The sequence below is a fragment of the Strongyloides ratti genome (assembly GCF_001040885.1).
Source record: "Strongyloides ratti genome assembly S_ratti_ED321, chromosome : 1".
Classification (NCBI taxonomy): domain Eukaryota; kingdom Metazoa; phylum Nematoda; class Chromadorea; order Rhabditida; family Strongyloididae; genus Strongyloides; species Strongyloides ratti.
Genome location: NC_037307.1, coordinates 3837537 through 3865367, shown reverse-complemented (window position 1 = coordinate 3865367; position 27831 = coordinate 3837537). Strand labels below are relative to the sequence as shown.

General features: G+C 21.9%; 9 protein-coding genes across 9 annotated transcripts; 4 read left to right on the top strand and 5 right to left on the bottom strand.

Moving 5' to 3' along the window:
• Positions 1 to 929: 929 nt before the first annotated feature.
• On the top strand, positions 930 to 3014 carry SRAE_1000125600 (Tubulin polyglutamylase TTLL5; the record flags this gene model as incomplete). Its single annotated transcript, XM_024648189.1, has 2 exons — positions 930 to 1274; positions 1320 to 3014. The coding sequence occupies 2 exons, from the start codon at positions 930 to 932 to the stop codon at positions 3012 to 3014; spliced, it is 2040 nt and encodes a 679-aa protein (XP_024502192.1).
• Positions 3015 to 3091: 77 nt separating this feature from the next.
• SRAE_1000125500 (Protein BUD31 homolog) lies at positions 3092 to 3559 on the bottom strand (the record flags this gene model as incomplete). Its single annotated transcript, XM_024648188.1, has 2 exons — positions 3092 to 3373; positions 3425 to 3559. The coding sequence occupies 2 exons, from the start codon at positions 3557 to 3559 to the stop codon at positions 3092 to 3094; spliced, it is 417 nt and encodes a 138-aa protein (XP_024502191.1).
• A 444-nt stretch (positions 3560 to 4003) lies between these two features.
• SRAE_1000125400 (Bifunctional epoxide hydrolase 2) lies at positions 4004 to 4715 on the bottom strand (the record flags this gene model as incomplete). The annotated part of the gene is made up of 3 exons (XM_024648187.1): positions 4004 to 4287; positions 4327 to 4369; positions 4419 to 4715. The coding sequence occupies 3 exons, from the start codon at positions 4713 to 4715 to the stop codon at positions 4004 to 4006; spliced, it is 624 nt and encodes a 207-aa protein (XP_024502190.1).
• Positions 4716 to 6231: 1516 nt separating this feature from the next.
• On the bottom strand, positions 6232 to 8517 carry SRAE_1000125300 (Phosphate-regulating neutral endopeptidase; the record flags this gene model as incomplete). The annotated part of the gene is made up of 1 exon (XM_024648186.1): positions 6232 to 8517. The coding sequence occupies one exon, from the start codon at positions 8515 to 8517 to the stop codon at positions 6232 to 6234; it is 2286 nt and encodes a 761-aa protein (XP_024502189.1).
• Positions 8518 to 9543: 1026 nt separating this feature from the next.
• Positions 9544 to 11202, top strand: SRAE_1000125200 (Carboxylesterase, type B domain-containing protein; the record flags this gene model as incomplete). Its single annotated transcript, XM_024648184.1, has 6 exons — positions 9544 to 9765; positions 9816 to 10113; positions 10165 to 10650; positions 10693 to 10934; positions 10985 to 11094; positions 11163 to 11202. 6 exons carry the CDS (start codon positions 9544 to 9546, stop codon positions 11200 to 11202), a joined length of 1398 nt encoding a protein of 465 aa, XP_024502188.1.
• Positions 11203 to 13542: 2340 nt separating this feature from the next.
• SRAE_1000125100 (G protein-coupled receptor, rhodopsin-like family and GPCR, rhodopsin-like, 7TM domain-containing protein) lies at positions 13543 to 14874 on the top strand (the record flags this gene model as incomplete). The annotated part of the gene is made up of 3 exons (XM_024648183.1): positions 13543 to 13959; positions 14023 to 14265; positions 14311 to 14874. 3 exons carry the CDS (start codon positions 13543 to 13545, stop codon positions 14872 to 14874), a joined length of 1224 nt encoding a protein of 407 aa, XP_024502187.1.
• A 4151-nt stretch (positions 14875 to 19025) lies between these two features.
• SRAE_1000125000 (GPCR, rhodopsin-like, 7TM domain-containing protein) lies at positions 19026 to 20186 on the top strand (the record flags this gene model as incomplete). Its single annotated transcript, XM_024648182.1, has 3 exons — positions 19026 to 19195; positions 19246 to 19989; positions 20036 to 20186. The coding sequence occupies 3 exons, from the start codon at positions 19026 to 19028 to the stop codon at positions 20184 to 20186; spliced, it is 1065 nt and encodes a 354-aa protein (XP_024502186.1).
• A 1107-nt stretch (positions 20187 to 21293) lies between these two features.
• SRAE_1000124900 (LD35640p) lies at positions 21294 to 23786 on the bottom strand (the record flags this gene model as incomplete). The annotated part of the gene is made up of 5 exons (XM_024648181.1): positions 21294 to 21953; positions 22188 to 22887; positions 22942 to 23266; positions 23427 to 23493; positions 23727 to 23786. The coding sequence occupies 5 exons, from the start codon at positions 23784 to 23786 to the stop codon at positions 21294 to 21296; spliced, it is 1812 nt and encodes a 603-aa protein (XP_024502185.1).
• Positions 23787 to 25206: 1420 nt separating this feature from the next.
• Positions 25207 to 27721, bottom strand: SRAE_1000124800 (Astacin-like metalloendopeptidase; the record flags this gene model as incomplete). Its single annotated transcript, XM_024648180.1, has 4 exons — positions 25207 to 25342; positions 25388 to 25853; positions 26264 to 27068; positions 27107 to 27721. 4 exons carry the CDS (start codon positions 27719 to 27721, stop codon positions 25207 to 25209), a joined length of 2022 nt encoding a protein of 673 aa, XP_024502184.1.
• Between the last annotated feature and the right edge of the window lie 110 nt (positions 27722 to 27831).

The window sequence follows — 27831 nt, the reverse complement described above, 5'->3', positions numbered from 1 at the left end:
ATTTATGTTGAAAAATAATCCATAAATAAATTCTAAAAAAGATTCTTTGAAAATTATTTTTTTTTATAAATTTTTTATAAAGTAGAAAAAAAAAGCATTGATGATTTATTAGAACATGACATTTCTGTGAAAAAATAAATCTACCAATATTAAAAAGCATCTAAAAATATTTTTATCATTTTTTTCTTAAAAATTATATTTTATTAATATTTATTGATGCATCATGCTTTGTATTAACATAAAAAAAAAACAATTTCAAATCACCATATATGTACATTATTTTGTTGTACTTTATGTTGTAAATTATTTGAAAATAAATTTCACAAAAACATATGATTATTTGTCTTATGCTAATAATATAAAGGTAACTAAAATATTTTGGAACTAGCTTTTTCTGTTTGTTATTTACATTCTTTTTTTTTATAATAAGTATATGTAAAAGAATTTTTAATTTATTTGTCTAAAATACTTTCTTAAGTAAGTATAATGGTCTTTTTTTGACAACAAAAAATTTTTCATAAAGTTATTGTTATTGGTAAGGTTGATTTCTAACAAATAACTGAATAAAAAATTAAGAAATTATATTGTGGTTATTTGTAATTTCCTAAAATTTCAAAATAGTTAACTAGATATGTAAAATAAAACCATTAAAACAATATGTAACATTTTTATTATTATTTAATATTGACAATTAATAAAAATAAATTTACTTATCAAATGTTTTTTTTATAATATTATAAAATTATAATATAAAATTATTCAGTAGTTTATAATATACATCTTTATTATGTAAAAATATTATTTTTTTAAAGCAAAGTAAAGTTATACATATACATTATTAAAACTCTTATAACGAAATTCTGTAATACTGAGGCATCTAGTCTCAAAAAAATTATGAAAGTTTTATAATTAAATACTAAATTATTCTTATGGTTGATTCTTCAACACAAGAATCAATTGTAAAATCTACCGCTATGGTTTCATTAATTGGTCCACCTATTCCCAAAAAGCTTAAACCTCAAAAGGAAAACGAAGAAGAAGAAATTGTGAAAATTCAGGATTCAGAAATTTTAAATGATGATGGAATAAATTGTGATGACAAAACATTATGGACTTTTGCAAACTTCAATATTCGTGCCTTGCATCCAACATTACAAAATAGAAATTCAAAAAGATATACAATGTTGGGAATAGAGAATAATTTAACATTTAAAATGATTAAAAGTGACAATAAGCTGATAAGAACAATATTTTATAATCATGGTTTTACTGAAGTAAGTTAAAAAAATTTTTTTTTATTATTTTATTATTCTTTTTAGTGTTCACCAGCAAATACAAAAGTTAATATCTTATGGTCTCGTGTTCATATAAGACCTCTTCAACTTAGAAACCTTCAGCCATGGCAAAAAGTCAACCATTTTCCAAAGTCGTCTGAACTAACGCGTAAAGATCGTATGTCTGAAAATCTTTTAAAATCAAAATATACACATGGTGATGCTTACAATATATTTCCTAAAACATTTATCTTTCCTAGGGATACAGAAAAATTAAAAGAGGATATGTGTAAGAATTCAAATTATATGTATATTGTAAAGCCACCAGCTTCATCTCGTGGTAGAGGAATTCATATTGTGAATTCTTTAGATGAGATTGATTCTAATGAGAACTTAGTTATATCCAGATATATTAAAAATCCATACTTAATTAATGGATTAAAATTTGATTTACGTTTTTATGTTTTGATCACCTCATTTTATCCATTAATTTGTTATTTGTATGAAGATGGATTAACAAGATTTGCTTCAGAGAAATATTCAAATGATGTTGAAACTATTAAACAACCATTTGTTCATTTAACTAATTATTCACTTAACAAGGACAATACATCTTTTCAAAAAAATAATGGACAAGAAGGACAAGGACATAAATGGACAATTTCAGCAATGTTGAGACATTTGAAAAATGTTGATGGTGTTGATACTGATTTATTAATGGCCAGAATAGAAGATTTAGTAATCAAAAGTTTACTTTCTGTTCAAAGTGTAATTTCAGCCGCTGCTAGAAGTGTACTGTATCATCCACAAAACTGTTTTGAACTTTTAGGATATGATATTATGATAGATGAAAATTTAAAACCATGGTTAATAGAAGTAAATTTAACCCCTTCATTAAAATGTGACTCGCCATTAGACACGGGTTTAAAGTCAAAACTTATTATTGATACGTTAAATATTGCTTCATTACCTGTTATGTCATGTCAAAAATTAAAACCTGGTACTAATGAAGAAATGGAAGATGAGGAAAGCATTAACAATAAATCTTTAGAACACCATTATGATGATGTCATTGGTGAGTATGTTATTGATAAAAAACAACGTTGTTATCCAATAAGACCATACAACCAAGTTATTAGAAGATTTGGTAATATTTTTAACAATAAATTGCGTATAAAATCACAAAATTCTAAACGTCTTGATTTATCAAAAATGCAAAGAACATTAGAAAAAAAGGTAAGATTAGAAGAAAATAGATTAGGTTATTTTAAACGTATTTTCCCTCAACCTTTTACATACAAAATATATGAACCGTTAATGGATTATTGTGGAAATGAACAATGGGATAAAAAAATTCACCAAGTATTATTTGGTAATGAGGCTATTGAGACATATACAGATTCCGAATTTGTAAGATGTTTCCATAAACAAATGATTAACACTAATTTTGAGTTACCTAAAAATTATCAAGATGAATCATTAAAAATAATGACTGAATGGTTTAAAAATATTTCAAAATATAATGAATCAATATTCGAAAATAATGAATTACCCAAAATGCTTCCTAGAATAAGAATTAATCCTAGACTTCGTAGTCATTCATTTAACGAGCTTCTTGACAGAAATCGTCAGTTAATTGAAGAAAAAAAACGTTTGTTAGTGGCACAAGAAACTTTATCTAAACCTGATGACGATCTCATTGATTGTAGCTCCACTGATTCCACCACTCCTGTATTATAATTTTCATTTTTTTTAAATAAAAAAAAATAAATAGTTTTAAATGTTTTATATCAACTTTATTATATACAAAAATAAATTTAACCGGAACAACCACGGCAACCACAATGTACACATTCAATTATACGATCCGATTCAAGTTTACTTTTTGGAACGCGACAAATACAATTTGTTCCAAAGTTAGAATTTTTTGTTTGAATACATTTTAAACAACAAAGATTTTCGTAACCTTGTTTTTTCCATTTAGCTATTAAAAGTGGATCTGCAAACTTGGCATCAATACAAAATTGATATAATTCTTTTGAAATTGCTTTTTGTTTATAGAACATTTCATAAATATACCTTGAACGTTGATGATGAATCTGAAAAGAAAAAAAAACAAATAATTTTTAATACAAAATATTTCAACTTACTTTAAAAATTGGCCAAATTGATTCAGTTTTTCTTTTACCTTCATGTGATTCAAGTTCAGCTTCTCTCATTTTTTGTTCAAACTCTTCCAGTGTCTCTTCAACAACATCCCATCCTTCTGGGGGGTCTTTTCTCATTCTTTTTAATTTTAAAATGATTGACATTTTTTTAAGAAAAATAAAAAATAACTTTATAACACTAACTTTTTAAAATTAAAACTTGTGTATCGTTATTCCAATTTCTTGTAAAGATAAATTGGAAATTTTTTTAAATATTTTTTTTAGAATATTTCAAAATCATTTTATCAACATTTATAATAATGAACTTATAAATTAATAGTAATTGTTTATTTTATTAAGTAAGTCATTTTAAAGGCAACAACGCAATGATATTGAAATTTATAATAAAGTAATTGACATACACGCCTACGTTTTTAATGGGAAAAAAAAATTTGAAATATGTTTAGAAAATATTTTATTCGATCTAATTTAGTGAATACAAAATATTTAGAGTAATGTTAACATTACACAAATTCTTTACAATAAAATCTATATAACTCTAAATAAATCGTATAAATTTTTTTATGAAGTTTTTTGGCAACGTAACACATCATCTAATTTTTGAAGACATGCAGATGGATCCATAGGATTTAGAAGAATAGATTTCATTCCTAGTAGATCAGCTGTCTCACAATTATAATTTGACTCATCAACAAAAATACAATTTTCTGCTCCAACATCCAGTCTATCTAACATAATCCTATAAATTTCTGGATGTGGTTTCATAACTCCTTCTCTACATGACTCAACTATTACATCATATGAGTCTCTATTTGATGGTAATCTTCTTTGTCTGTAATTTTTATCTAAGTAGTAATTATTAGTTAACAAAGCAGTTTTAATACCAGAATTGCGTAAATTATTTATAGCATTTTTCATTGTATACTCCTAAAAACTTATATTGACAAAAGGTAAAAAAAAAAAAATTTAATCTTACCTCAAGTATATTATCATCACTATATACATCAACAAAATCTCTAATTATTGGAAATGGTTCTATATTTAAATTGTGTTGCCTGTTAAATGCCTTAATAAAATACATTTTTTCAAATTGTTCGGCACTTATCTTACCAGTAAACATTTGATATAAGGCTATTTCTGAATTATTCATAGTTTTTTTTATTGATCCGCTAGGTAAATTAAGATATTCTTCATAAGCATTCCAGTAATCTTCATTTCCACAATTTGAAATGTAATTGCCATTGAAATCAAAAATAACTGCCTTTATTTTCATTTTTTAGGAGACTAAAAAAAATATATTTATTTTAAAAAATAAACAAAAGATATAATTTTTTTATTACTAAATATAGTATTTCACGAAAGAAATACCCGTTTTAAAAAAAAAAAAAGAAAAATATAACATGTAATTTTAACACTATTAATTAGTTAATTGTTTCTTAGTTCTGATAAAATAAAAGAAAAAGAAGATAATATAAAAAAAAGTAACAGTGATATTGTATTTAACAAAAATGTTATAATGGGTTTGTAAATGGATAAATATATAAAATGTTAATAGTTGCGAAAATCAGATTTGATGATACTCAGCAAAGAATAAATTAGCAATCATTAAAAATATGAGTAATATAATTTTTTTAATCAAAAATCACAGAAGTATCATCTGATTGAATAGAATGTAATTTGTTATAATAACAAATTAAATTTGTGATAAAAAAAAATAGAATATAATATGATTGGTTTTTTTTAATAAGATTTTATGTTTTATATTATGTAATATCATAATTTTAAAATAGAATGTAGTGTTATAGTTGTTAGGTATTAACATTACTTATATTTTCTACATTAAACAGTTACAACTTTTGGACCATTAAAAAAAAAGTAAATGAAATGTTTTAAAAAGTTTTTTACATTAAAATACATCCAATTGGTTCTTATATTTATGTTTTAATAATAAAATTAAATGGAGGTGTTTTAATTTAAATATAATAAAGAATGAATAAAAATAATAGGCGTATTTTAAAATCTTAAGATAATTTATAATATGCTAAATTTTGCTACAACGTGATTTACCAAATTGAAGTATCACATGGTATGTAGTATACGATGATCAAGATGTGACGTAAATTTCTATGATTTTTATAAGCCAATGATGTCAAATAGTTAGTTAAATAAATGTAAAAGAATTTAAACTTATTAATAACAAAAGAAAATTAATGTTTTAAAAACGTGATTATAGTAATGAAATAATAATAACAGGTTATAATAACCAACAAGGAATAAATTTCTGATAAATAGTGTATTAATAACCGCGATAATAAATTTATTAATACCGTATTTATTTAGGTATTCTTTAAATAATATATTGAATACAAATTTTAAAATACTTATATATTGTTTTTTGTACTTTAACATTACAAACAATACACATATACACAATATAATTCTTTATCGCTGATGAAAGATAACGAATTAGTATTTGTAAATATTATTAATTATTTAAGCCTTATTTTAAAGTTTATTTTAACAACCTTTTTGAATAATTATCATAGTTAAATTCATTATACTTATAAATTGATATTGAAGTATGTATAAAAAAGAATAGATGTAGTGAAGAAATCTTAAATTATAATTTAAAGATTAAAATACAAATGATCAATGTAGATGAATATAATAATAAAAAAATATATTTTTTTAAAAAATATGTATATATATATTATTTTGTTTAAAATAATAAAAAATATTGAGTAAAAAAATATTTATTTATAAAATAAAATAATTACATTCATTTTTTTTTACCATATTGAACATTTATTGATTGGATTCATTTTACTTCCCAAATTACAGCTGAAAGTTCTAGAAAATTCTGGAATGTTTTGTAATGTACCTATTACTCTATATTTTCCTGGAGAATGAGAATCTTCATTAAGTGACATTTTTAATGATTCATTTGATTCTTTACCACACCAAAATGATGCAAAATTAAGATAAAATAATTGATCCATTGTATATTCTGGTATTAATTGTAAACGTTCCTCTTTCTTATTACTAAAAGTTATTTTATTTATTTCATAGGCCTTTAATGCAGCTTTTAATCCAGCAAGATCAGCAACATTTTCATTAACTGTATTTTTTCCATTAATACAGCCAATACCAGAATAACAATATTTATTAAATTGATTTTCTATACAAACTAATTTTTCATTAAACATAATTTCTGACTTATTTGTCCACCAATCATTAAGATTACCATATTCATCATATTGATGTCCCATAGCATCAAATCCATGTGACATTTCATGTCCAGCAACTGCTCCAACAGCTCCATAATTTGCAGCATCCGGATATCCATATTTATAGAATGGTGGTTGTAATTCTCCAATAGGTATAGAAAATGAATTTGCTGTTGCTGTGTACCAGGCATCTGTAGCAACAGGTGGACCATGAAAATCAAGAAAATTTGGTTGAGTATCAATTAATTGAAAATTTTTAATAACAGCCCATGATCTTAACATAAGATTTAATGATACAAATGTAATTCCCTCTGGTGCTAATAAATTTTCATAATAAATATTTTGTAATGTTTTATTTAATACCCAATCAGGGTAAGCAGTAAATGTTTTCATAAATATAGCTTTTTTTAATGCATTTGATTTTGTTATATCATCCATCCATGATGATTGTAACATTATATATTCTAAACTTTCTTTAACATTTTTTATTAATATTGAAACATCATTTTTAGTATTATTATTAAAATTTTTTTTAACAAATGCTTCTGTAACAGCATAACCTAAATTAGGCATTTCATAATTTCCTCTAACATATGATAGACATGTTTCATTAATAGGTGTAACTTGATTTGATTTACCATATAATATTGATGTAAAATTAGCTAATGCCTGTGTATATTCAATAGACATATAAGGTAAAGAATATTTTATAAGTCTCCATATCATATAATTTTGAATATCTTGATATCTATATTTTAAAAGTAATTTTTTAACCTCTGAAATATATAATAATGAATCAAGATTTATTAATTTTTTTCCAGTTAATATTTTATTATAAATTTCTTTTGGTAACAAATTCGATAAATAGTCTTTCCAAGCAAAATTTGGTAAAACTTTTTGGAGAGTTAATAAACTATATAGATCATCTGAAGTTGTACTGTTTGGTTGCATATAAACATTTACTATAACTTCAGCCAAATCAATTTCTATTTGTAACATAATTTTTAAATCATCTTTATTTATTTTTCCATTTAATAAGGTAAAATTACTATCTCTAGCCAGGAGGTATGCAATTTTTTCTTGTAATATATTATATGCATTCATAACTTTATCATTAAAATAATTTTCCTGACTAAAAATACCTAATCCTAATGGTAACATCTCTCCTGTCATTAAAAGTATAGTTAAATTACTTTGAAGATCATATCCCATAGCATAAGTATAAATAAATGTATCAATTCCAAATTCTCTTTTAAGAAATCCAATTTGTCCTTCTAATGATATGTTAACATTTTCCTGACTCCATGAATTATCAATTATTGGCCATTTTCCATTATTATATATAAATTTATTAAATTTATCATTTTCAGGTTCACCTGAATGTAACAATTTTCCTAATTGTATACCCTTACTTTGTTCTGTTAATTTAGTATTCATACATGTATCATAAAATTGTTTAGCTTTAATTAAACCATCAGAAGCATCATTAACATTAAAATTAACTATAGAATCTTCAACTAATTTTCCCACATTTTGTGATACAACATCATATAATGTCCAGGATGAGGTATAATTTGGGGTGGGATTATTTATTTGCCAATTACCACAGGCATATTCATAAAAATCTTCACATGGATCAACAGATTTGTTGATACGTTGTAGGAGGCCTACTGCAAATTCATTAGAAATTGAATCATTTTTATAAATAATATTATTAGAATTAATTATATTATCTTGATTATTTTTATTATTTTCAATAGTAGTCAATAAAACAATTGAAATAATTAAACAAGCCAAAATTAAAAAAGCAAAAATAGTAAATAAAATTATTTTAATTTTAGTACTCATGATTTTTTAATACAATATTTATAAAAAAAATTTTTTTTTAATAAAATAAAAATTATTTGTTTAATAATAAAATATAATTAATAACAATTTTATATTAATTAATTAATCAAAACATACCAATTTATTAAAGTATGTTATAGTTTTATAAATTAAATTGTTTTTTTTTAATTAAAATTAAAAAATTTTTAACCAAAATATATATTAGTTTAAAATAAATAATTTAAAAATGATATATTATTAATATTTAGGTAATATTTTATAATATGATGAAATTTTGTTATCAAAATTAATTAAAGAAGTAATAATTTATATATGTATATTATGAATGTGTACATTAATAATTAATATCTTTTTTATGATGATAATAACTGATATTAAAAACCGTATCATAAAAATAAGAGTATTCAAAAAAAAAAAGTATATATTAAGTTATACTAAACAATAAATTTTTAACCTTTTTAATTTATTTATTGATAATATCATTAAGGAGAAAATAATAATAGCTACATTAATCTTTTTTATCCTCTTAATCGTTATTCCACTTAAAATTGTGTATTATTTCATTATCAGTTATCTTTAATCAACTTAGAAAATGGCAACATTGATATGATATAGTGTTAACAATAAATAGTAGAAAACATTATCTTCCTTAAGACGTTTATTTTAATTTATGATCAAAAATTTTAATTTGAAATAATACATTGTAATAATAAAATAAATGTCTAACAACATTCGTGATTTTTAACAGATAAAATAAATAAAAATATAGACATTTAAAAGAAATTTACTATGATTGTAGATGTAAAAATTATACTCTAAAATATTTTATTTTTACATCAAAATATTTTTTTTAACTTAAAATATTTTAAAGATAACATTAACTTAATGATAATCTTTTAAATATTTTTTTTTTATAAAAAAATTATAAATAACAATGACAATTAAAAGATATTTATTATTTTTTACTTTTTAATAAAATATTAATATTATAAAAATGATTAAAATTTATTTTTTTTTTTAGAATTTATGGTACATTTATTGGTAAAATCAAGTCCATTACTTATATTTATATTTTTGTATTTATTTTATTTGTTATTATCTAAATATAGAGCATCTGAGTATCCTGTTATTTCTACAAGTTTAGGTAAAATACAAGGAAAATATTTTACATTAAAAAATAATGATATTGCATGCCTTTTTTATGGTATACCATTTGCTGAACCACCAATAAATGAAAGAAGATTTAAAGTTTGTCATATTATTATATATATTTTTTTTTAAAAAATAATATTTTATAGAAACCTTTTAAAAAAGTACCATGGAATGGGATATTAAAGGCTGATAAAAATCCAAAAGCATGTGTTCCACATATTAATATTACTAAAAAATCTACCAATTTTTCGGAAGATTGCCTTTTTATAAATATTATAACACCTAGTGTAGAAAAAAATAAACTTTTTCCTGTTGTTTTATGGATTCATGGTGGTGGTTATTCAATTGGAAGTAGTTTATTTAATAATATTGATGAGATATCAAATGTTTTTATATCAAATAAAATTATATTTGTGACACTTCAATATAGACTTGGTCCATTAGGTTGGATTTTTATTAAAAATCAAACTAGTAATAATCATATACAAAATATAGGTTTTTGGGATCAGGCAATGGCATTAAGTTTTATTTATCATGAAATTGAAAAATTTGGTGGTGATAAAAATAAAATTACAATTATTGGTGGTAGTGCAGGTGGTGCTTCAGCTGGTTCTTTATCAATTAGTCCAATTACTTATCATATGATTGATAAAATTATTGAATTAAGTGGAAGTTTTTTATCAAAATGGTCAAATTTTGATGTTGATGTATTGGAGGAAAATTCAAAAAAATTTATTGATAAACTTTCATGTACAAATAATGTTTTAGAAACAACAATTAATTGTTTACAAAACAAAAGTTTAACTAAAATATTGGAAGTATCTGAAAATATATATAAAAATTTTAATACCCTTCATTTTGGTTCATTTGGCTCAACTATTAATGGGGAATTTTTTTCTGGAGGAGTAATTAATAATGTTGAAAAATCAAAAGACATTATATCATTGACATCACTAATGTCAGAGGAAGCTGGATATTTTAGTAAGTTTAAATTAAAACTAAAATAATAATTATTTTTAATAGCTATACTTAAAAAGGCAAAAAGTATAAATAAAATGATGTTAAATAATAATACTATAAAATACTTAAATGAAAGTATTTTATCTAATTTCATAGATGAAAAGATATTGAAAGATACTTTTTATATTACTGACATTGAAATAAGAAAGAAATTAATTGAAAAAATATTAAATTTTTATCTTTATAAAAATTTTAATATTAAAAAAATTAATGATACAAAAGTTTTTTTTACTGTTTATACTAAGGTAAAATATTATCTTTAAAAAATATATTATTATTTTTTTTTTTGTTTCAGATACTGTCAGATGTTAAATTTAATTTACCATCAATAAAATTAGCCATACTTCGCAATAAATTTATGCATAATAATTATTTTTCCTATCTTTCATACTACAATCCTAATTGGTATGATGAAAAAACAAAAGAATATCTAAATACTTCAACTCATACTTCAGAGTATTGGTATTTTCTAGGAATACCATCAACAGGCCAATTTATTTCAACCAAAAATGATGAAATATTTAAAAAAAATTTTAATAATCTTTTAATTGATTTTATAAATTTAAAAAGACAACCCAATAACGATTCATTAACAAATTTTTTTAATAAAAAAATTGAAATTATAAAAATAGGGGAAAAAATATTTTTACCAAATTATTTTATTAATTTGGATAAAAAAATTTCTTTTACTAATAATTTACCCTTCCTGGATATGTATTTATTTTGGAATGACTTAGAAAACCAATTCAATCTTAATTTATTTATAAAAATTTAAATTGAATTTATTTTATATATTTGAAAGTAATTTTTTTACATTATAAAATATATTATTAAAATTTTATTTATAAAAATTATTAAAAATTCATCATTGTGTCAGTTAAATTTTACACTTTATAATATTTTTAAAATAATTAAAGTACCATGACAAATTATATTTCATTTGTTTAAAGAAAGAAATTTAATTTTAACAATAAAAATGTTTTAATATTATTTTGTTATTATATATGTAATATCCTTGTATTAAGAAAAGTAATGATATATAATTTTTTTTTTGAAGTATGCTTTTTTATAAAAACTTTGTTTTTTCTTATAAACAATAATCTATGGATTTGTTTAATCAGGTACAATTAATGATAGACAAAATATTATATTAATACAGGGTAAATATTAAAAAAAAAAATAAAAGTAGCATAAATATATTTATGATAACAACTAAATGCCTTTTATGTAAAAGACAATAATCTCTATAATAAAAAAACATTTTTGAAAGTATTCTTAGAAGACTTAGCAACATTTGAATAAATAAAATATACAATTATTATTCAAGTATTATATTTTTTTTCTTTAAAATGAATTTATAATTAATATCTACATTTTGTTTAATGACAATAAAATTTTAAATCTAGTTAAGAAATTAATGAGTATAGTATAACAATGTTTCACTTTAACAACTTATTAACTTGATATTATCTTAACAATTATTTAAATTTTAATCCAAATATTGGAATCTTGAAAAAATCTAGTTATACTTCCCATCCAAATTTTTGAGAAAAAAAAAAAGTTTTTTAAATATTAAAATCATATGCAAAAAGCAATTTCCCAACATTAATTTTGAACAGATAAAATTCAAAACTTTTAACAACCATTTTATTTATTTTACATATAAATTAAGTGGAAGAAAATGTTAGTATTGTAATACTTAAAATTTATCAAAAAAAAAAAAAAATAATTTAATGTGAATTTTGTTTTTTTTCTTCTTTTTATTAAAAATGTCAATCAAAACCTTAAATATTTATTTAAATTTTTAATAAAAATTTACCGTAACTCAAATTTTTCAAATATTAAAAAATATTTATATTAAAAAAAAGTTTTATTTTATTATGAAAAATTTAATATTAATATCTTCTCAACATAACCTATACTTAAATTTTTATGATTCATTAAGCAAATTATAATAAAGAATATTGTGAAAATTTAAAATTGTTCTTTGTGTTATATAGTACTTTATAAAAGCTTCTAATAAAAGTCAACTTTTTCAAACATCACTTTATTTAAAAATTTAAAAAGCTTATAAATATTTTTCACTTTATTAAAATTTTCATAAATAGTCATTTTCTATCAAAATATATTATATTTTTTACTATTTTATTTTTTAATTATTATCTAAAGTATACATTGTATTTTTTATATAGTCCAAATTACATATTATCAAATTATGTTTTTTTTTCATAATTATTATATTAATTTTTTTTGATATAACTTTTGTATAAAATTTATGGCTTAAACCAAATGTTAGAATTCAGAAAAAAAAATATTTTCTTTAATAATAGAAAATATTTTTTTTAAATCAATTTAATTATTACAAATTAAAGAAAAAAAATATTTGTAAACAAATATTTAAGTGTTTTTTTCTATATTGTAAAGATAATCTAATAATTTTTTGCCTAAAATTTTATTCTATAAAAACAACTTCCTTTTATAGTATTATCTATAAATCTTTTTCAATTTATATATAATGAATGACATTTGATCTACAATAAAATCAAAAAAAATGACACTTCTCTATTACTTCTTTTAAGTGTACTTTTTTTCATATATGTATTTATCATTTTTACAACTCAAATTTTTTCTTTATTATTAATTTCATTTAAATGTTGTTATCAGGTTTAAAATTTAGTGTAATATTACGTCTAATTCCTGAAATGTGAATAACTTACTTTTAAAGATAAAAATATATTTATTAAAATATAGTTATTTATTAATTTTTATTTCCAACATAACTATTATAATTTTATTTTTTTTTTCAAAATTATTTTCTAGAATTTAAAAATATTTTTTTTTTCAAATGAAAACATGAATAATTTAAATATAGAATCATCATTGCCACCCTGTAATAATGATCATACAATGTATATTAGTATCAAAAATAATGTAGATTCAGATTATTTATCTATATGGATTCAAGGACCAATATCAATAATAATTTTAACTTTAGGATTATTTGGAAATATTCATTCAATTAAAGTTGTTTTTCAATCTACAATTAATACATCAACAACAATAAGTCTAATTGCATTGGCACTTTGGGATGTTGTGCTCCTTGTAATATCATTTTTTCATCATAATCTTTATACATTTGTCTTGTGGCTTGATGAATATTCAAATAATAAAAATATCTTTAAGAATTGGGTTTTTAATAAACTTAAATACAATCCATATTTATCAGCATGTATTTTAAACGGATTGTTAGCATGTGCTCACATGGCTTCTGTAAGTTTTTATATATATAAATTATAATAATAATATATTTTAATATTATATATATTTTTAAAGACATGGATGCTTATTTACGTCACAGCTCAAAGATTTTTTGCTGTTTCAAGACCTTTATCATTTATAAGTCATGAATCAATGTCATCAAAAAAAAAAAGAAGAACTTCATATGTTAAATCTTCAATTGTTAAAATAAAGATTCCGTGTTTATTAAGTATTGTATCAGCTATAATATCACTTCCATGCTCTTTTGAATATTATGTTGATGAATGTTTAAACTCTACCGGTTATGTTGTTAAAATTGTAAGCTAAAATATTATTAAATTTAAATTTTATTTTTTTTATTAGGTTCAAACTAGTTCTTTAATCGAAAATAGAAACTATATTATATTTTATCGTTCAATATTATTACCAATATTACAAAGTTTTGGTCCAATTACAATAATTTCAATACTTACATATAAAACTATTAATAGTCTAAAAATGATGATGCATAGGAGAGCTTTAATATTACTTCAACAAGGTAGAAATAGTATTTTTTTTTCTGATAAAGATAAAACAAAAAGTCTTCAATTGATAAGCGCATTATTATTAGGAAAATTTGTAGTATTAAGGTGTTTTCCAACATTTTTAGAAATTGTTAAACTTATTTATGGTCAAAAATTTTTATTAACTGATGTAGCAGATTTATTAATTATTCTAAATTCAGCCACAAATTGTTTTGTTTTTGTTGTCATAAAAGCAGTATTTGAAACAAGAAGACTTAAAAAAGCAAGAGAACGACAAAGAGAAATGGTTGTTAATACTGCTGTACAAATGTTACGAATATCAAGATTTATAGCATCTGATAAATCATTATTACTTGGTTATGATCATGAAGATGTTCAAACAATATCAAGTAATTTAGCTTAGAAAAACATATATTAGTGTGAAGGATAAATGTAATCATTTTTTTAAAAAATTTAAATCGGGTGTACTTTTTGAAAAGTTTTTTTTTATTTTATATAACTTAAGGTAAATAAAGATCTCATATATAAATTTTTTTTTTTATACTATTCATTGATTTTTAACTAAAAAAATTTTTATATTAAGACATTTTATTATAAATTGTTTTTATTAAAAATATTAATGCCAAGATAATTTAAATGTTACCATAATTGTTGAAAATGCCATTTTATATTATATTATTGATATAAATATAATTATTCTACAAAGTTTATTGTTAGAATATTAATATAAAAAAAATATTAAAAGTTTTTTTCTTAGTTTTTGTTAAATATTATTTTTAGAAAATAGTTAAAATAAAATATTAAAAAGATTTAAAAGATAAGAAATTGTTAAAAAATTCTAAACAAAGATATAAAATATTTTATTTTTAATTAAAATAAATATATATTTCAAAACGTTTTATGAAAAAAATGATGCTTTAAAGTACTTTTTTTTTTTTAAATAACCTTTTAAACTTTTTAAACTTTTTTCTTTAAGTCTTAAATCATGATTCACAGTAAAATATAAATTTAGATATTTTTAAAAAATTTTTTTTAGTCATATTACAACAAAATTTTATTTAAAACAAATTTAATATAATAATTAATAAACAATATATTTTTATCAATAATATAATTAATTAAAAGTAAACTAATATTACTTAATTAGAAAATATTTATGATAGTTTTCTTTTTTTTAATTTTATAAAATTCACACATGGGCTATTATAATTTTTAACACATGAATTATTTTAATTCACATAGACAAAGCTATATTTTTTTTTATATTTAATATAATGAAAATAATACAAATTTAGAAAAAAAAAACAGAATTTATAAATATCTTTATTTTTATCACGAAAACGTAATGTTATATATCTTAATTCATTACTTTTTTGACGCTTTATAAAAAAAAATATTGCTTTTATTATTTTTATAATGTATATAAAACAGATTAATAAAATATATCATATAGTAAATTTAAAAAAAAAAGATTTATTGGTGATGATTGCTTAGATAAGCGATAGATATCAGATTTTTATAAGAACAATGATATCAAATTATTTATGATATGAAAAATTATTAAAATATATATTAAGTTTGTCTTGATTTGAACTTATCTTTTTACTGTAAAGTTTTATCTCTCTTTGAGATAGCTTATATAAATAGGTTTTTATTTTTTTTAAAAAAATTTATACCCCTAAAAGTTATTATTAATAAGAGCAAATAATTTACTATATAAATATATTTTTTTTAAAATTAGCTTATAATTTGAAATAAAATAATTGAATAGTTAAAAATATTATTTAGTTATTCCTAAAAAAATTTCTATAAATAATTTTTAATTATTTAAAATATACTTAGCATAAAAATAAGGTGATTCATAAGTTTCTTTTGTTATTAATTCTATTAAAATATTTCATCCATATATACATACATTATATTGAATATTTTAACTATTAAAAAATTATTATCTTATAAGATCTCAATATTGTATTTTTTTTTTATAAACGTTTAAAAATATTTGAATTCTTTATTCTTTTGGGAAATTTGTTTTTCTACATATATATATACAAGAAACAATTTATTATATCATCATTTATTGCTTATATATAAGTTTTACTTAGAATAATTAGTTTAATTTTAAATTCATTGAGAACAAAGATGGATCTTGATATCATATTGTATATTAAATTATCTCTCTATTACTTGTTCATCATTTTAATTCAAGATATATTAACAAATATACTACTAAAAGAAGTGGGTAATATACTTTCTAAAACCATCTTGATTTCTTCTTATCTTCTGTTTTTAAAATATAATAATTTAAAATTTATTAAAAATAAATAAAAAATCTCTTTGTCTTAAAGTAAGAAGATACAATTAAGTTAATTTAAAATACATATTATATATCATTTAATCACTTTTTTTTTCTAATTTCCCACCTCTTTATGATTATTACATATGAAAATTTCCACCAACCATATTTTTATCTTATTAAAAACTGTTATTATTTAAATGTATATTTTCTTTTATAAAACAGAAAAAAAAAAATTTTTTTTTTATAAAGTAATTTAATTTATTTAAAAATATAGCTATATGTAATTTTTGTTTTTGGAAATATATATGAATTGTTGAAAATACATTTTAATTATTTTTTAAGTACTCAATATTTTATAGTATAACATAATATTTATTATGTTTTTATAATTATGTTTTACTTAAACAAATAAGTAATTTTTCGAGACTTAAATTTATTTTAAATAAAATTAATATTTATACTTTCTATTTTAATATTAGTGCAAGCTTTGTATAATTACTTATACTATAATTAATTATGGTTAAAAGTGTCATCCTTTTTACTGTAATTTGTAATTAAATATTACCAAAAAAACATATTTTTTTTAATAATATTATTTACTTTCACATAAAACAATCTTAAAGTCTTTTTTCTTAGTATTATTATATTGTAAAATATAATACATTTTAACAATAATATATATAATATTTTATGATCAAATAATTCACAGATTATTAACATAATTTTTATTAAAATTAATGGGATATTTAAGTAAATAATTTTTAAAATATAACTTTTATTAATAATAAATTTATAACATATTTATTTTTTTTTATTAATTTTAATTTTCTAACTATATATAAGTTAAGCTTAACAATCTTAGTAGAAAAGAAAGGTTTCACTACTCAATATTAAAATAATTATCAAGGATATATTTTATTCCCAAGTTGATTTTCAAAAAAAAAAAAATTCTTCCTCAATGTAAATTTTTTTTTTACTTCCTTCTAGTCATTATCATATTTTTTTTTATCTCCATCTAATCATAAAATATAATATAATAATGTTAACTTTTATTGTAGCAATTTAACTACCTTCAACTAACAATAGGCATTAAAAGTTTATTATATTTTTCAGCTAAAATAATCTTATATATCGCTATTTATATTTATATAAAAAATAACTAACAAGTTATTTTTAAAATTTTTACAATACATATTTTAGAGTAAAAAAAAAATTTATTTTAAAAACCTTAAATTTTAATGTAAAATTGTTTCTTTAACAAAATCATAATTATATTAAGTTTCATTAATGTTTTTCCGTAAAATACAAACAAATTTTTTTGCCTTCCTTAAAACAAAATTTTTCTTATTTAAAAACAAAAAAAAAATAAAAAATATTTTTTTAAATTTGTAAATAAATAACGAAATGTCTTTGTTAATATTTCAAAGTCCTAGTTTACATAACATAAATGTTCTCTTAAAATCATATTAGTATTAATGTAATATATATGTTTTTCAATCAAATATAGATTGATATTGTGATATTAAAATAATAAAAAAATGTATTTTATTAAATATGAATAAAAGTTTGATCGCATTTTCAATTTTTGTCATTATAATTTTTTTTTTTTAAATGCAGCATGCACTATTTTTAAAGTTCATTTTATCGAAATAATACATGTAAATTTCTTATTTTTATTTTATATAAATATATTATATTAAATTCTTTTATTTATTAATTTTTTTTTTAAATATTTTATTATTTAGAAATAATTTAAATAAATAATTTATTATATTTATGTTAAATTTGATTTATGATTAAATTTGTTAGTTAAAGTTTCCTAGTTAAATTTTTTTCGATTTTATGTTATACGTTTATAATTATATATTGTTTTAAAGAAACCTATTCTTAATTACATAACTCATACAATTTGTAATTTATTATAATCTTTAAAATTATTAGGATTCTTTAAATTATTTAAGAAAGATGAAAGTATAATTTAAAAATACATAACAAGTTTAAAATTATAGGATATTTTTTGGATAGGTTTTTCAAACTGCATTTATATCTATAAAAATAATATTTTTATAATTAAAAAAATTTTTGTAGTAAATATTTTTAAAATTATTATAAAAATTCTATATATTTTATTTATCTATATACATTATTTTAAGTTAATCAATCCTTTAATTTTAATTCTTTTTTTTTATAGTAATTAACTACATATTTGAAATAAAAATTGAATAAATATATATATAAAAATAAATAAAATTAAGATGTCTTTATCAAATAACACAACATATTGTGAACCGTTATCAAAAAATAGTGCCGAGTTAATTGTTGATGGACCTTTAACATTACTTTGTGTTATACTTGGTGTCATTGGAAATGTTCAAGCAATTTTATTTTTACAATCTTGTAAATTAAATCGTAGATTGGTTGCAAAGTATGTTAAATATATTTTAAATTATTATATTTTTTTATTTTTTTTTATAGTATGACAGTTCTATTTATTTGGGATTGTCTTTTATTAATTGTAGCTGTATTGTATTATTCACTTACTTCATTTTTTGAACTTTTTCAAATACCTATACAAATGGATAAATTTATCGTAATATTTCATGGCCCAGCCTCTATTACTTTAACAAGTAGTATTTGGTTAACATTACTTATCGTTATTTATAGATATCTAGCTGTAATTAAACCTTTTAATGGAATAGATGGTTCCATATATACAATTATAAATAATTCATCTTCTTTCACACAAAAAATAAAATTCTACAAGATTCCATTAATTGTTGTTGGATTAGCAATACTAATAAATATACCAATATTTTTTGAAATGAGTTATCAAGATTGTTATGATAAAAAAACATCAACATGGAGTAAAAATGCAAATCCAACACCTTTAAGAATTAATCCTATGTATAAAACATTTTATAGATTAATTTTAAAAACTACACTAGAATCATTTATACCATTTATTTTAGCTGCTACATTATTAGCATTAACACAAATAACTGTTATGAAAAGTAATCAAAGACGAATGCAATTGGCACCTGGAAGTCAACGAGATCATAATGAAAAAGCTGCCTCTTATATGGCAGTAATAATTGTTTTTAAATTTTTAATTCTCCATTTTTTACGAGTTTCATTGGATGTTTGGGAAGTATTCATAGATCCAACAGATATATTTGATCTTCTTGCAAAACTCAGCAACGTCCTAGTAACTATTAATAGGTAATAAATAAAAATATACCTATATCTTAATTTATTTTTTTTTTAGTGCTACAAATTACCTTGTTTATTTAGGTAAAAGATCTCCAAAAAATACAAATATTAGAGGAAAACAATTAACACTTAAAGTTAAAAGTAATGATGAATGTCATATATTAATGGTAAAAAAAAATAGTAATCAGTCAACAAATAATAATTAATCAATATTCCTTAGATCTCCTTTTTGTAAAAATTTAGTTATACATTGTTTATATAAATTATTTGATCAATAAAATTACATAAAACTTAAAAAATTATTGAACGATTTCTATAAAATTAATATGACAATAAATATCTAAATTAATATCAAACTTTTTTCTAAAATTGTAGCCAAAAAAAAAATTTCTAAAATAATCTTTTTTTAAACTTAGAAATTAAAACTTTAAGAAACTTCTTAAAATGATAAATAATGTTTTCTAGTTTATATTTCAAAGAAAAGTTTTTTTAGTGACACATGATACATAATTCAATTTTATATAATCATATGAATTAAAAAATATATTTTATAAGAAGTTATGATCGATTAAAATACAAAATATATTAAAGTTAATAATAAAAATTTTAGTTTTTTTTACAAATTACTTTTAGATTTAAAAACAAATAAAAACAATACAGTAATTAAAATATAGATAAAAAAAAAGTGCTTTGACATGTTTCTCATTTCATTGATAGGTCCTTTCCTAAAAAAAAGTAATAGACTTCTAGAAACTTGAAAATTTTTACATCTATCTTTAAAATAAATTTTTACAGAAAGTTAGCATTACAAATGTTCTCTTACCCTTAAATCAAATTTTTCTTTATAATCATTATACTGTATCAAATGCTAATTTTGCATTTTTTTTTGCAATGTCTATGTGGAAATGTTATTTCATGAAAAAAAAATAATTGCACTTTCTTTATCAGCACATTTTTTTATCTTAGAAAAGTTTATAAAAATTTATAAAATCGAAAAAAAAATATATGCTGCCAATTTCACGCCTATATTATACTTAAGGATTGATTGGAGCAGTAAAAAAAAATGAAAATTATATCAAAAATCAGACAATACCACACCCGTAGGCCAAATTTCAAAAAAAAAAAATTAAAGCAAAAGAAAATTAATAATTATATAGAGAAAACATTAGTTAATTTCAATCTCGAGATCGATTCTATAGCAAAAGGATATATCAAAAATTAAAATTAAAATAGGTTACAATTAAATCATAATTAACAATTTTCTGGTTGAGAAACCAAAAAGTTGACAAAATATTATATTATTAGAAATTAAATTACTGAGGATATTTGTATGGACCAGATGACTGTGTCCCAGAACCATGTTGTCCATTCATTCCTCTATTTCCATCAAAATTACTTTGATATGTAGCTGGATTACCATTAACTGGTCCTGTTCCAGCCCCATTAGTATTCTTTTTTAACAATTTTTCAATAGCTTCTGCATGTTCTATCATTCCAACACTTCTATAATATCGAGCCCAATCTGCTGAGTAATCTGGTTGATTTCCTTGACTTTGTGGAACACTTCCAACAGCACCAACTGGAGTTGTAGGAGCTTGTCCATTCTGCATCTGTCCACTTTGTTGTGAGTTGTAACCCATTCCACTTCCATATGGAGCTGAGCCAGTAAAATTGCCTCCCAACTGATAAAATGCTTCTTGATTATTCCATTGAGTTGGTTGATTGTTTCCTGAAAAACATTGTTGGTTTGGTAGATAACTGGGATTTTGATATCCTGGATACACATGCCCTTGCATTTGTGGATTATAACTAGGCATTGGTGTACCAACAGAAACTTCACCAATTTTTATACGAATAAGATGCTGAGCAAGACTAATTGCGTACGGTGTTCCTTTAATAGAAAAAACTTTTTCATTCGCATCACAAGGATAATCACGAGCTAGTTCAATATGTGCAGATGATTCAGCAATAAGCTAAAAAAAAATAAAATTTATTAAAAAATTTCTTAATTAAAAATTTTTTTATTTGTAAGATTGCATGAATATTTGTAAAAGAAATAACCCCGTGGTTAATCTTATAACAAAAATAAATATCAAGCTATCTACGTTTATATAGCGTATGTATGACACCTATAAGCTACCAAAAAGTTCTTACAAGTTCTTAAGAATACGCTCAAATAGTTACAATAAAAAATATAAAAAACTTACAGACTTGATAGTTTCACCACTTTTACCAATAACAAGTCCAGTCTTGTTAGATGGTACTGGCATATATACAGTTTCTTGATTTTGTCCATTTCCACCACATTTATTTACAATTTCAGATATTAGTCTTGTAGCAATAGATATCTGTTCTGCAGTACCTTGTATGACTGCTGTACGATCTGTACCTTCAGGATTTGAATCAGGTTTAAATTGAACTTTAGCACCTGTATCAAATGCTAATCTTTTTATCGTTTCTCCATTTTTTCCAATAATCATACCAACAGCAGTTTTAGGAACAATAACCTCACCAACATAAGAACCACCCTCACTTGGGTTAGTAAATCGTTGACTTTGAGGACGAGTAACTTGACTTGTTGGTGTGTTATTGCTACCACCGTTGTTAACTTCATGTGCATTCAATATATCAAGAACTGCTTTTTTTGCAGCTTCAACTTGTTCATAAGCACCATTAATTTTTAAAATTTTAGGTAGATCACTAGTTGTATGTGTTTCTTGAATTAACATCATTTTTGCACCTGTTTGTTGTTGCAAATTTTTTATGGTATCACCATTTTTACCTATAATAAGCCCACATTTCCTTCCTGGAATTGACATTTCTGCATGAATTACTCGAGGTTGTGTCGAAGTTGGACTTCCTTGCTTCACAGTGTTTACAATTTCATTAATCATATTTTTAGCTTTACTAAAATAAAAAAAACAATAATATAAATATGTTATTTAAAAACTAATAACTTACAGAATAGCGTCTTTATTCCCGGTTAAAGTAACTTCTCTACAATTACGAGCATTTGCTGTTGTTGCCATTTGTACACGGCATCCACAAGTTGCTTGAATATTTTGGATCTGTTCTCCACCTCTTCCAATAACTAACCCAACTGTATGGTCAGGAACTTCCATCAATTCAACAGATCCATCTTCTCCTGGCCCAATATTTTCCATGCTTGGATTTAACGGAATGATCCCAGGAGCATTACCAAAACCTCCAGATGGTCTTTGAATTTGAACAGAATTCATATTGTCAGTGATAATGTCTGTATTCGCCCTCTTGGAGACAGGTGATGCTGAAAATATTAGAAAATTAATTACCTTTGTCAAAATAATCGATTGATTAATTGATAGACCGTAAAACAAACGATAATATATTCATAATGTGATTAAAAAATATCGTAAATTCCGGTACATCAATTCAAGATACTATGAATTAATATATATATAACATACATGAAGAATTGCCGTCTTCCTCCTTAAATGCTCTTTTGATTCCGCTTGGGGTTGATATTGCGGTTTGCTAAATAAATACAGATATAATTAGATATAAAAATATATTTAAATGAAAAAAGGGTGATAAAATAACAATTGATAATAAATACAAAGTTACTTCAAAAAGATTTGAGCACTAGGCAAAATCAATAAAGGTACAATTCACTAAACATAATAAACTACATTGCGCACCCCATTACTTTATAATTCTATTTGATATTGTCAAAGTAGCTAAAAACAAAAATTTTTGATTTAAATTACCTCTTTAGACTGTATTAAAGAATCGTTATATATTTCTTGATTGGTTGAATCAGAAGACATTCCCGCAAATGAGCATAAAATAATATAAAGATAAAAGTGGTAACACAGATATACAATTCAATTAAAAGTATTTGTAAAATTGCAAGATTGCAAAAAAAATTGCTAAAAACAAAAGTTGATAATTTATATTATTGTTCCGGCAAATTTATGCAGAACAAATAAGTGGATATGTTTGGAATAACGATCCTATAATGCGTCGCGTAGCGACATCTGCGCAAATGTACAGTAGTTAAACATTTTTCCGCTTAAGATATAAGTTTGTTTAAAGCATCTATAGTTAACTAACATCTATATATAAAAGTTAAACGAAGTATAGAGAAAAATTATATAGGGATGGACTAAGTTATTGTAAAAATGTGGAGGTTTGCTAGTTTTATATAAAATATAGGACAAGTACAAGTTTGTTATTCTAAGGTTTTGTTTTTTTTTTTTTTCCTGAGAATAAAGAATAGTTATAGGATGTTTGTAGGAATATTGAGTGACATACATGTAATAATCTGTCAATAGATGGGGAGCACGAATTTAAACATGAAAAGATATCTATAAAGCGTTTTTATGTTTAAATTTATAATGTTACTTTGTACAGGGTGGTTACAAGGGTCTTCCCATTGAACAAAAATGGTATATAAAATACCAACGAAAGAAAAAATTAGTTATCATAGTAAAAAATCAAAATATGGTAATTTTTTAAAATAAAATAAATTAATATTCACTTGTGTATTTTTAAAAAAAAAAAAATTAAAAACATTTTAATATTATAAAAAAAATATTTGTTTAATGATAAAAAAAATTTTTTTAATGAAAATAAAAGAAATTAATAATAATTTTAATATTTTATAAAGTTAAAAGAAAATAATTTATTTTCAAAAATTAATTAAGACTATTTGATAATTATAAAGATACTTAACTAATGATAAAGAAATATTTTTTTATTAAAATAAAATAATGTTTTATTGATAAATTTTTAACGAAAAAAAAAACGTACATTTTTCTAAGCCTTTATAAAAATTTTTATTAATATTAGGTACTCTTAGATAATTACTAAGATATTATGAATAACTTTACTATAAAATAAAAAGAATTTTTGAAACTTTAGTATTATAAGTATGAGTACCAGGGGACAGCCAAGAATCATTTTCAGGATATATGTACTCATCTAATGGAAAAACCTTTATGGACCGCCCTGTATATTGGTTATACTAAAAGAATTATCAAAAAAGATAAAAATTAAATTATTTATTTATAAAATATATTAATAAAATACATTAAGAATTTTAATAATAAAATATTTAAAATTTAAGAACGACAAATATATATTTATAAATGGAATGTATATTTTCTATTGATTTTAAATTAATAATTATAATAAATTTTGTTTAAAAATATCTTTAAATATTACTATATAAATAATTGTAATTTACTATACTAGGACACACACATTACTTTTATTTGGCTTGTATCCTGAGCAACACATTCCAATTTGATAGTTGTCATTAGGCTTTTTCCAATCAACATTAATTGTCAATAGGTTTGTTGGACAATTGTATGAAAATTTTCTAAAATAAGATATAATAAAAATTAAATGTTATTTATTTACTTACTTTTCACAAATAGATTCTTCTTCCATTTGTTTATCACCATCAACAAATCTTTTTTTTCTTTTATTCATTAATTTTTTACCTTTATTAACTATGTGTAAATTTTTACTATTAGTTGGAAGATATGGAATATCATTTTCTTTTGATGAGTCACTTGATCTTGTTGTACCAAAATCAAGTTTTTCCATTAAATCACAAGGCATAACTAATCTTCCCATACATCTTTGATTTTTTTTTGTATCAATTGTCTTACAAACATGTTGATTACATGATTCTGTATCTTGAAAATCACCATCACATTTAAGGTGTTCTGGATAACAAGCACGTACACGAATACGAGTTCCACAACCACCACATGGGCGTGAACAAGTACTCCATTCTCCCCATGCAGACCATTCACCCTTTTCTTGTGGGCTAGTAGTTGTTAAAAGATTTTCCAAATATCCTTCAACAGGACTTTCATCTTCAGCTACAAAAAAAAAAGTTTTTTTTATTATTTTTCTGGTTTTTTTTTATATTTTAATTTTAGTGCATTGTGGTTTTGTGATGGAGTACTTGCGAGAGATCATAATTATAAGATGATAATTTTATTTTTTTTTTGGTATTTTTTGTTCTATAAATGTGAAATTATCAAATAGTACAAAATATTTTTCCTGTTTTTGAAAAAAATTTTATACAATTTGTGAAAAAGGATTGGTGAAAGTGTTGTTGGTAGGATGATGTAAAAAGTAGACTATGTGATATAGGGAATTTTGTACTTTTGTTATATTTTTTTGCGATTATTTTTTTTTTTGTGATTTTTATTTTTTCTTTTTTTTAATTTGTGTTTTTGTTTTTTTAATGTGTTTTTTTTTATAACAAGGGCACGGTTGTTCTTACTTAATATACGGTATTTAACTAAAAATCCATGGTAACCATTTTGAACAGAGGCGTCTCCATAAAAGTTCAATATAACATCTGTACCAACTTCTTTAGTAATAATAGATTTTGTTGGTGGTAAACAACACATTCTTGCTCCTGTAATTGTTTTATCAGAAAGATATTTCACCTCAATATAACTATCACAAACATCAGAACATGGGAAATTTAATTTTTCAAATTTTAACTCTATTTTTTTATCAGCTGGAGCAGTAATTCTCCAAAAACAATTAATTCCTGCATTAAGGTAAGGACTAGTAAGTATTTTCCAATTTCCTGTTCCTCTTAATTCACCACCATTACATGAACGAATACTACTTGCTTGAACACGATTACATAATGTTCCAGAGTATCCTGTTGGACAACGACATTTTTGACAATTATTTGGATCAGTATAACCACCATTCATACATTTTAATTGATTTTTACAGATATCCATACAATAACGCAAATTAATCATCTTTGCATCTTTATATGATATACCTCTTCTTTGTCCAATTGTTTGTTGATATATAGAATTTTTTGTTACAATTGAATAACTTGACCAATCTGTACTAAAAGCTTTAGATCCATAATGCATAACAGATCCAAGATCATATGCCATATCCATATTATCACTTGTTACTGGAGTACGTTTCTCAAAATTACTTTGTGTACCTCTAAATATTTTTGTCCAATCAATTCTAATATAATCATCTCTATCATATCTTGATTGTTCATGCCATAATCCAAGAGCATGTAATGTTTCATGAGCAACAATTCCCAACTATAAAAATATTTATATATTAAAATTAATAAACTTACAGAATCACAACCATAACCTATAGATACTTGTTGACGACCACCTTGTCTTCCTACATTTGACCAACATCCAGATCCACGTATAAATTGAAGTTTATCATAAGTTGGACCATTTTCAAAAAATCTTATACATGTTTGTTCCTCAATATGAGATAAAGCTCTTTTTATTAATTGTTGCCAAATATAATCATTATATCCAAAAACATAACTAATTTTTTTATTTGTCCACATAAATTTTAACCCTGGTTGGGCTTGCCTTTTAAGTAACCTTTTTTCATTCTTAACTTCAGTTAAAATTTCATGAGCCTGTTCAATATTTAAAAGAATATCATTCTCAAAAAGATCATCAGATACTTTTCTATTTATTGATGCTTCTGTTCCATCATTAAAAGTTGCCTTTTTCATTTCCTCAACACCAGAGATAATTAATGAATCTGAAAAAATTCCAAACTTCTTTGCAGACTGAGATTTAATCTCATGTAATAAATATTTTAATTCAGCTGCATCACTTGCTATGTCTAATGTACTTTCCGAGACATTCCTAGGATTGTCAATTGATAATACATTGGTGAATAATATAATTAATATAATATTTACTAACATCTGTTGAGTGGGCATTTAAATTTACTAAAAATAAAATAACGGAAAAAAAAGATAAAAAATTTCTTTTTATATTCAATGTAGTAATTTAAAATAAAATATTAAGGTTGAAGGAAACCACCAGAAAT